Source organism: Hevea brasiliensis, chromosome 14 (assembly GCF_030052815.1).
Source record: "Hevea brasiliensis isolate MT/VB/25A 57/8 chromosome 14, ASM3005281v1, whole genome shotgun sequence".
NCBI classification, from domain to species: Eukaryota; Viridiplantae; Streptophyta; class Magnoliopsida; order Malpighiales; family Euphorbiaceae; genus Hevea; species Hevea brasiliensis.
In genome coordinates, this window is record NC_079506.1 from 70,401,731 (window position 1) to 70,412,521 (window position 10,791).

Consider the following 10,791-nt stretch of genomic DNA (forward strand, 5'->3'; position numbering starts at 1 on the left):
TTTCTATTTTCTAAATTATGATAATTTTATTAAAATATGAAAACATTTATATATACATGATATAAATACATACCATTTGTTTAACATTGCAACCAAACAACGGAAAATCCTTTCATATCCATGAAAAATATTTTTCATATATAAGTTATTTTATGTGAAACAAATAAAGTGTTTATATATATATATATATATATATATATATATATATATATATATATATATATATATATATATATATATATATTAACATGAATAAGTAATATAGATTTTTTTAAATTCATATTATTTATAAATATTAAAAATAAAAAATATTTAATAACATAATTTAATTTTTAAATAAAATTAAAATTATATTACAATCAAACAATAAAAAAATATTTTCATAAAGACATTTTCTTAACTTTATTTCCTTTCATTTCAAATATCAGATAATTTAGGACATCTATTAACACAGGATACCACGCTGTTACAATTTATAAAAATCTTTATTTATTTACCAAAAAGTTTAGAAAGTGACTTTTGCATTTTATCATTGGAATTATTAATGTGAAGATGTGATGCATTTTATCTTGATTATTCAATGGACATAATATTCTTTAAAACTAATTTCTGAATCTTTTTCTTTTGCTTCTTTTGCTCTTCTTCTCTTTTCTCATTTATATTAATTATGCTTGCTTAAGTTTAAAAGTGTGTAAAATGCATAGTCCTCCAAAGCTATAACTTTTTTTTTTTATATATATAAAAATAAATTATTATTTAGTCTCTCAATTATATCAAAATTAATGACTTGATCTTATATTTTTAAAAAAACATGATTTACACCCTTACATTTGATTTCGTCAACTATTCATATTTTTTAAATTTTAGTATTATCTCTATTATTATTCTTATTATTTTTTTTAGTCTAAATCAATTCTTGTAAAATTTTTACGATATTTCTATTGCTTTAATCGTAAATTTTACCAACCTTAATAGAATTAGAAGTATGATAAATTTTATAGGAATAGAGATATAAAATTTAAAATGAATTTATAAATAAAATTTACAAAATTTTATGAAAATTTATTTGTTTAAAATAATTGCAGAAATTATTATTATTATTATTATTATTATTATTATTATTATTATTATTATTATTATTATTATTTTGTTTTCCCAGTGAATTTAGGAGTCTGGTTTCCTAGCGAAATTTGGAGTCAGATTATTACTTATTGTTTTGCTTCTCCATCAGACTTCTATCGCCGAAGATTCATATTATATACCCAAGAAAATATACAAGTTCTTTGTTCTTCCAGTATATCAATTCTTTGTTCTTTGTTTTTTATCAAGATATATAGAATGGATATAGATGATTTTCGATGGATTCTGGAGATTACGGGTGTTGACGTCTGGACTTTTATTGACACTGCGATATTGGTGGCTTCGTTGGATTTCGGGGCTGACTTGAAGCAGCGGAAAGATAAGATTGTTGAAATGCTATGCGCATTGAGCTCGCCTGGTCGATGTAGGAGTATGGGCAGGATTAGTGATGGGCATGAAATGAGAGAAAACAGAAATGAAGCCAAAGGTGGAGATGGATGTCGAAGTGGGTCGATTTATGGAGATGAACATGAAGAAAACGATGATGAATTGGATCCATTTGCGGGATTGTTCGACGATAAGCAGAAGAAGATTTTGGAGATTATACAACATCTTGAAAATCCTGATCAGTCTCAAGATTCTCTGGTTGATTTGCTTCAAACTTTAGCAGATATGGATATGACCTTCGAGGCACTCAAGGACACTGGCATTGGAAGACATGTCAGTAGTTTGAGAAAGCATTCATCCGATGATGTTCGGAGATTAGTGAAGCAACTTGTCAGGAAATGGAGAGAAATTGTAGATGAATGGTTGAGGCTAAATCCTCAAGAAGAGCAAGCATCCTCTACTCTAACGGCTGATGGGAACTCCCCACAGCAGAAAATTTCCCGGAACCAGGTTCCTGATATTGCATACTCTCCAAATACTCACAAAGAGAGTTCTGATTCAGACAAGAAAACTTGTGAACCAGAAGGAAAGCCAAAACCGGTTCCTCGAAAAGAAGCTCCTCGTAGACCTACCCATCAATCAGTTTCTGTTTCTCACAATGTGCAGAGACAGAGAGAGCAGCAGCAGCAAAGAGAGAGAGAAGTTGATTATGAGAGGCTGGCCTCTGCAAGCAAGAGGCTTCAAGAGAATTACAAAGAAGCCTTAAATGCCAAGAAGCAAAGAACAATTCAAGTGATAGACATACATGATATTCCAAAACCCAAGATTGCCTTTTTTGCAAAGAACAAAGGTGGTGGTTCTCTGGGGAGGCGCTACTGATTTTGGCAGAAGGGTCTTTAACAGGCTCTGCTTATTCAGATCTTTTATATTTGCAATACCCTTAAAGATGGTTTATATATTAAGGTTGAGGATAATGCGTTATTTTTGTAAGTTGGGTCATTTTTTTTAAAAGAAAATCATATTTGTGAACATGAAATTATTGCATTCTATGATAATTTGATTATTTTCCAATTTGATCTTTTAACATATTTGCCCTGAATTTTGGATATTAAAGCTCTTAAATTTTGGACATTTGCATGTTAATTTCTGCAGATAGTTCATGGTTGCTTGCTTTTAAATTGCAATGAGAATTTGAGAGGTTTGGTCTTATGTAATTCTTGAAAATTTGCCAAGAACGTGTCAAATGAAATTGAAAAATCAGTAATATGTAATTCAATTTGGTTCATAAAAATTTTCATTTCAATTATATATTGAAGCTGATGCACAGCACTACAAAGGACACCACTTTTCCTAAATCTAGTTCGTACACTCCAGAATTTAGAGGAATAAATTGTTTTACGTAAGCATAAGTTGAGACTATATAGTAGCTTAACCATTATAGAAGCAAAAAGAATTCCACTTTTGTAGAGAAAAAGAAAAGATTTTATGGTAATTTGCAAGTGGCTTGCATGTTCTTTTCATACTTGTCCTTTATTTTCTTCAGCCTGTGTAGAATGTTGATCCTCATTTCACACGCCAAACTCATGACAGATTATACACATTAGCTGCGAGATCACTCTCATTTGTATCTCACCACTCTGCAATGAGTCTAATATCCAATCTTTCAAGCACATTTCTCCTGTGGGCTTCTTCCTTGTAAATGTTTCCATCAACATGACCTGTGATCCAGACTCTGCATATAACATAAAAAATGTAGAGAAATCATGAAAATCAAAACAAAATTGTAGTGAAGATATTCCGAAGAAAGTGCAACATCTACCAAGCTGTTTAACCTCTGTAGCATATCCAAGCAATATGAATTAGAGTGCAACAATGCCTCAAGGTTTCCAATGGGCATAAACTCCATCACCAATGCTTTGACGTCAACATTGGCACAGCTGTTGATAATTTTGATAAGATTTCTGTGACGAATGCTTCAAAGAACTTCACATTCTGCGTCAAAACTAGTTGCAAATTGAATACCTTTACTGCAGCAGCCATACCAAGCATCCCTCTATATCCAAAAGTAGGTTACTTTCGTCTAATCCATTTGTAGCCTGCATGAGTTCCTGGTATGAAAACCTTCTATATGTTGCTATATGTAGCAAATCAGGTTGAGTAGAGAAAGGACTGTTCTCCTTTTTTCTTTGCCACCTTGCCAGCACATATACAAGGGCTAGTACCAATATTGCTGAAGCTGTAGCCGGTAAAACATATTTCAGAAATCTTATTGAAGCCTAGCTGAGGAGCTCCGCAGGGTCCAAGATTGTGCATAAAAGAGCTGTTCCCAAGTCTGTCTTACAACAGACTAGAAGGAGAAATTCCTTGCAGAGGACCATTTACAATCTTGGCAATCACAGCAGAGAGTATGCTATTGGAGAGATCCAGGTGCTCCCAATTGAACCTGGTATAGGTCCTTGGAATTTATTATGTGCCAAAGAGAGATAAATTATCAACTGTTGGAGAGCACCGATCTCACTTGGAATACCACCAAAGAAATGATTCTTTGACAAGTCCATTTGATAAATGACCTCTAAATTTCCAATTCAGATGGCCACCTAGTGAATTTGATGACAAGTTAAAAACCAACATGTCCTCCTTAAGGGCATACTTGAAGTTAAATTATTGCTATCAAGCTGTTAGAGAGGTAAGATTCCCAAAGCAACTTGGTACTGAACCTAAAAGTCTTAACTCACCCAGATTGCTCAGATGACATAGATCATTTGGAATGGAACCATATTGCCACTAAGATAACAAATTTTAGACAAAATATTAAAAGGAATTCTCTTTGCTAATTTAGAGTAGAGAGCAATTTCCACTGAACCCAAACTTGGCGAATTATCTAGCGGTTTGTAATCCGTCGTTTTGGTTTCGAATCAAAATACCAAAGTATGGGATTCATCGATTTGACCTATTACTAGCAGCAGCTTCCGCAGAATCAAATCCAGATGGTAGTCAATTATCATTTATCACCATCAAAATACAAAATTGTTCTATACATACAGGAAATCCAAAGAAGCAAAGGCAAATTTACATTTTGCAATAAGCAGGCCAAAAGAAGGGTGAATAATATCAGTAATGAATACTAATTTAAGCAAATCAAGGAGAAGAAGAAGAAGAAATCAGACAGATTTTCGACAAACCCAGATTTCAATTGCAAGGACATGAAGTTTGCACCATATGTTGTTGAAGAGACTCACACAGAGCCAGGGGGCATTGTTGCAATAGACGTCGGCATCCTTTTGTCATCCGATAGCTAGACCAAATCAACCAAATCTAGACCTCCGCTTCCAGTAGAACGAGTGGGTTTGGTTTAATTCTAAAAGAAGAAGAAGGCCATTTTGAGTAAGAAGAAGAAGAAGAAGAGTTGCAATTAGCTGAGTTCAGTATATGAGCTGGAATAAGCACAAGGCTATGCTGGCTTAAGTAAGCAGTTAAGCACCGAGGCTCTGCTTGCTTAAGTTTCAACAGTGTATATAGCACACTGTCCTATAATGCTATAGCTATTTTTTTTAATTCACATTTTTATAAAGAGAAAATTATTATTTATTCTTGTACTATAGAAAAATTAATGATTTGATTTTCATATTTTGAAAAACACATTAGCTAATTTATAAGTTTTAATTTGCACACTTTTCTTGCTTTGTCTATTTTGGTTAAACTTTTGCATTAATGGTAAACATTTTCGTCTTTGAATTTTTATCATTGTAACCATTTTTATTCCTCAGTGTTTTTTTTTTTTTTTTTATCATTGTCAATGCTTTTGTCCTTCATTGACCACTTTTTAGTTCCTTGGCATATAGTTAAATTGATTAAAATGAATGGAATGGCCAAATAGTTAATGGAATCAAATATGAGAGAGTAAATAAAATAATCAAGTCATTAGTTACGACATAATTGAGGGACTAAATAATAATTTACCTTTCACATATCGATGACCATTGGTTTCTTGCCATTTTATTAACAATTGTCTTTTCATCCAAATGAAAAATTATTACTTTAAGAAAATTATTATTTAAACCTTCTATTTTAATGAAATAATGACTTGATCCTCCAATTTAAAAAAAAAAATAGTTTGTCCCTATATTTTTGTACTGTTTAATATTTAATTGCTCCATTCAGTTTAATTTAAGTATTTTGTTAGTCAATATATAATATATTACTTTTAAATTTGAAAATTTTATATAATTGAATCTTTTTATATAGTTTATTTATGATTGAATTTTTTTATAGAATTAGTTTAATAATTTTCTCATTCATCCATTCCTGAACACTTTTTTCAAATATGTCTAAATCCAAGTAAAGTTTCAATCAAAGAAAGAAACTCCAGTCGAGACACATAATAGCTTTATGCTAATCTATCTTATTAGCCAATTCATATCTACTCGAGCACTAGTGGTTAAGTTAACTTTCGAGTTCGTGATTCTTACAATAATTATAGACATAATTTGCCTATTGGGCATTCAATTAAATATAAAATTTTATAAGAAGCTATTATCCAATGGAGTCACTGTTGTCTGGTTCACTTTATGGTATTTATCTTTGCAAGGGAGCTCCCTAAGTGTCTCATTTGCTTTTTGTCGATGTTTGCATTCTTTTTTTTTTTTTGGTGGGCTACACTCAATGAAGGCAGTGAAATTTCTTAAGTACTATAGAGATATGAGCAGTTTTCGGGTTAGGAAGTGAATTTACAAAAGTCAGAGGTGTCTTTTAGTTTTAATGTGGACCAGTTTATCTTCATAATTCATAATTGTTGTGCAAGATTGAACATGAGTAGCAATTAGGTTTTATTGATTATGATCCCAGTTTTCGATAATAACCTAAGGAAACAATAGAGTGGATTAAATGATTTATGCTTTATAAATTGTTGTTCAGCTTAACTACTTCCTCTTCTTAAAGCAGTTATTAATTTGATGAGGATTGCTTAATACCAACTCAGTTAATAATTAGAGTCAATAAGAGTGCTGGGCTCAAATTGATGAATAAAGGGAAGTTAGGGGTTTACCTCCCTGTTTGGTAAATCTACGTTAAGTATTCAATAAGAGATAATTGTATTTCTTTTGTCTATGATCAAATCAATGCATTGGAATGATCATAGACAATAGAAATACAATTATCTCTTATTGACTCTAATTATTAACTGAGTTGGTATTAAGCAATCCTCATCAAATTAATAACTGCTTTAAGAAAAGGAAGTAGTTAAGCTGAATAACAATTTATGAAGCATAAATCATTTAATCCACCCTATTGTTTCCTTAGGTTATTATCAAAAACTGGGATCATAATCAATAAAACTTAGCCACTCATGTTCATGGCTTATAGAAAATTAAAGAAGAAATCTAGAATGTAAATGGAGAATGAAAGTCTGAATTGAGATGCTCTTAGCTGCTTCTCAAAGACGTATTTATACTAAAAAAAACCTAATCCCAAAGATAGGAACCAAACCAAACTAGGAAAGGTTTTGAAATTCAAGATGCAGATTTTCAACCTGCATTCACGTTTCTGGAATCAAGGCAGATTTTCAGCGATTTTCTTTCCGAATCTGCCTCTGCCCTCTTCAGGAAAGTTGTAGCCCTTTTTCTTAGCTTTCCAACGGGTACTCATAGACCCAAAGCCGAGGTCTACAACCCAAGTTATGACCAAAAAACCGGGACTGGTTTAGTCAGACTGTCCAGCCCATTGTGACGACTTCATTGCCATTTTTTACAATTAAAATGGCATCATCTCTCGTCCAGCCCTTCATAGAAGTTGTAGAGGTGGCTCTTAGGGTTCAATTGGGCTTAGCCTTGCTTCATTTAGACATCTGAAACTCTAGATACAAAATAAATACTGAAACTGGTCGTGACCCATCGAGTCTGGGCTTTTGCAATAGATCCATAGCTCATTTTGTCAACCTTGGAGACTGATTTGGGCTTTGGTCCCTCTTTATCATTTGAAGTGCTCTATCTTAGCTTTTCAATGGATTAAACAGCACTTAATTTGGAGACTCACAACTTTAGAAACACCTGAAAAATACAGCAAAGGTCAAATGCTGAAAATTTCTCCATTTAACACAATTATTCCACAACTATCTAAAAATATGTCTAAATGATAAATATATTTTAACCAACTGAATTAAACATAAAAAACACACTAAAAGTTACTAAATGTGATGGGAGTAAAATTAATAAATTATGCACTTATCAAATTCCCCCACTCTTATTCTATGTTTGTCTTCTTGCATGACTTAAACTCTCAATCAACTCCACTTAGAAGTTCCTTAACTTCACCCTATGACAACATTTTCTAACAAAAGATTAAAAGTTTGAAAGAAGAGGCAAGTAAGGTAATAACCATCATAATAAATTTCATCAACACCATACCAATATATCAACAATTTTCCAATACAAAACAAAAGGCTTGAAATCAATTAAGCTCACACAATTAAAGTTCCATAAAATTTTAAGTCAATACACACCAAAACACAATGCTAATTTATCAAGGCACAACCATTATAGCTCTTTGCAAATCTTAGAAATGCCCTTTTTTTTATATTTGAAATTGGTACTTCTCTCTTGTCACAGTTACTTTTTTTTTTCATAATTTTTATTTCAACCGTCACCTTCAGAAAAGTACCTTGCTCATATCCTAGCTAGCTTTTGGCCTGAGAATCGACATGGGGTTCATGAAGACCCCTGGTTAGTTTGCTTAACTAAAATAGCAGAGCAATTTTCAAGTTTAACCTTTTATTTCCCCCAATTTATGCATCTACATATTATAAAGTACCCTGATAGATTAAACAAAGTTCTGAAATATGCATGACACTAGTTTAAAGCACACATAACTAATCATTTCACCATTAAATCAAGCCTAAATGATTTAAGCAGGAAAAAATTGCTCTATGGTATGGAGAAGAAGGAAAATCCATCATTAAAGTTACTATTATCTTGCCTAAAATCTCAAAAATTCAATCTAAAATAGAAAAGTCATTTCAAGGACAAAGCACTTTTTTTCGAGAGTTAATATAGAATCATGAGTCAAGCTTATGAGAACAAATTTTATTTTATTTTATTTTTATTTATTTTATTTATTTTTTTTAACAATTAAAAAGATTGCAGCAACAAATTTCTCCTCCCCCACACTTAAAACTTACATTGTCCCCAATGTAAAGCCCAAATGCAAAAGAAAAGGAAAAAAATGCTAGAAAAATAAAATAAAATAAGGGAAAGAAAACAAATCTAATTGTGGCTAACAAGCCACCCATGGGTTGCCTCCCAAGAAACGCTTTTGTTTATTGTCGTTAGCTCGATATGGCAAAGCTCCTTAATCCACTAAATTCTCCTAAAACCCCTCATAAAATGGCTTGAGTTCATGACCGTTGACCTTGAACACTTTGTTAGTTCCTAAACTTTGAATTTCAACTGCACCATAAGGAATCACATTAGTAACAATAAAGGGTCCAATCCAATGAGAACGCAACTTACTAGGCATCAGCTTCAATATGGAATTATACAATAAAACTTTTTGCCCAATCACAAACTGCTTCCTTAGTTTGTCATGGAATGCCTTTGTCTTTTCTTTATAGATCCTAGAATTCTCATAAGCCTTAAGGCGAATTTCCTCTAATTCATGCAATTGTGATTTTCTTTCTAACTCATCCTCCATGCTTAACTCAAAAACATCCTGCACAAATGTATCAACAACATCAATAGAAAAGACAGAATGATTATCAGCAGGATACTTCATGGCATCAAAGATATTAAATTTGATAGTCTCTCCATCAAACTCCATAGTTAAGGTACCCTCATCCACATCAATTTTTGTCTTGGCAGTTTTTAGGAAAGGTCTTCCAAACAAAATCAAAGCTGAATTTGATGAGAGAGCACTATCATCCTCCATATCCAGAATGTAAAATCTGTAGGAAAAATCAATCCTCCAACTTGCATGTCACACCTTACCTCTTTGTAAGGCATAACATGATCCCGTGAAATACCTAATGAACTACCGAACTTCACCTACCGATAACTCATTAAGTACCCTACAAGGGATTTTAAATAATTTTCTTACTTTTGACAAGTGGTGAGCATTTTCTAATAGGTATTTAAAACATTTAGTTAAAATTAAAACTAGTTAATATTTTTGGCCCATTTTATTTTTACGCAAATTTTATAAAAATTTTGACAGAGTTCCCTCTGTATTTTGAGAAAACAGTTCTTTGAATACCTGTAAAAAGCACTTCTAAAAATTTTTCTTAACAACTGCTTCAATTTCATACTCAATCTCAATCAATTTCTCAACACATTTATCAACTTTTAAATTTCAAATCCACTATCCAATGATCATCAAAATACTAGCAATCCATTTCATTCAAATTAAATAAAATAGTTCCATTCATATTTCATTAGAGACAAAACAATTTATATATACATCATTACAAAATTTACATCAAAGGAAGTTCAAACTAAATTTTTATTCTAAACTTCATACAAACTTTGTACAAGCTGCTCAAGACCCATTTACATGTCCATACATTTATATGCAATACATACATTAAAAGAAATATTTACAATTAGGGTATAAATTATACCCGGTGACTTTAAGCTGATAGCTCCTCACACCTCAGCAGCTCAGTCTGCTGCTTCTCTAGTCTCTGTATCTGCGACAGTAATAGAAGCTATCGCTGAGTACTAGGACTCAGTGGTGCACAACATACTAAAATAATCTTTATGCAAAACTTAAATCACATTTATTCAAAAATTTGGTTGAACATGAGAATTAAGTACAAATCATGCATTATGAGATTTTAAATGCAAACCAAGTTCATTTCAAAGTATCAAAACACATTTCATAAAACCCACAGTTAGATCATGCCATTCGAAACAAATAGAATCTCAATAGCCAGAGGCTAAAGAGAAATCACATCACAAGGCTAGCTAGCTCAAATATATGGATATCCATTCACATCCTCTTCTACTGGCACACCTCAACACTTCTCCAGAGAAGGAATCAAAATTCGAAACTAATTACCCCCACTAGTCATGCTAGTGAGGTGTTCAAATATATGGTCATGACACTGTGGTTTCAAAACTTATCTTAACAATTTGCTAAATATTGTCATTTCAAATATACACAATAACTTTCACAATTTAAATCAAAACATCATAAATAAAGTCAAAATAAACTTTCAATAATTCAAAGTAAAACTAAAATGCATATTTCATTCACTTTATCAATGAATTTTAAAGCATAGTGATGTTATGCACAAACCTCAAGCGAGTCGCCTCTTGGCCTTGACTCGGTTCCTTG

General features: G+C 32.0%; 1 protein-coding gene and 1 long non-coding RNA gene across 3 annotated transcripts; one reads left to right on the plus strand and one right to left on the minus strand.

The window, feature by feature from the left end:
• The first annotated feature begins 1,311 nt into the window (after window positions 1-1,311).
• On the plus strand, window positions 1,312-2,422 carry LOC110668355 (probable mediator of RNA polymerase II transcription subunit 26c). The gene has a single exon (XM_021829550.2). The coding sequence runs from the start codon at window positions 1,339-1,341 to the stop codon at window positions 2,344-2,346; it is 1,008 nt and encodes a 335-aa protein (XP_021685242.2). The 5' UTR covers window positions 1,312-1,338; the 3' UTR covers window positions 2,347-2,422.
• Window positions 2,423-2,743: 321 nt separating this feature from the next.
• Window positions 2,744-4,626, minus strand: LOC110667788 (uncharacterized). Of its 2 annotated transcripts, none has more exons than XR_009143746.1 (2): window positions 3,300-4,626; window positions 2,744-3,199 (listed from the first exon to the last, which is right to left on the minus strand). It is a non-coding gene; the product is annotated as an uncharacterized LOC110667788 (long non-coding RNA). The 2 variants fall into 2 exon arrangements; XR_009143745.1 differs by having other exon boundaries at window positions 3,287-4,626.
• Window positions 4,627-10,791: the final 6,165 nt, after the last annotated feature.

Coding starts and splice junctions, on each gene's coding strand:
- LOC110668355 (XM_021829550.2), top strand. CDS start 1,339: ATGGATATAGATGATTTTCGATGGATTCTGGAGATTACGGGTGTTGAC.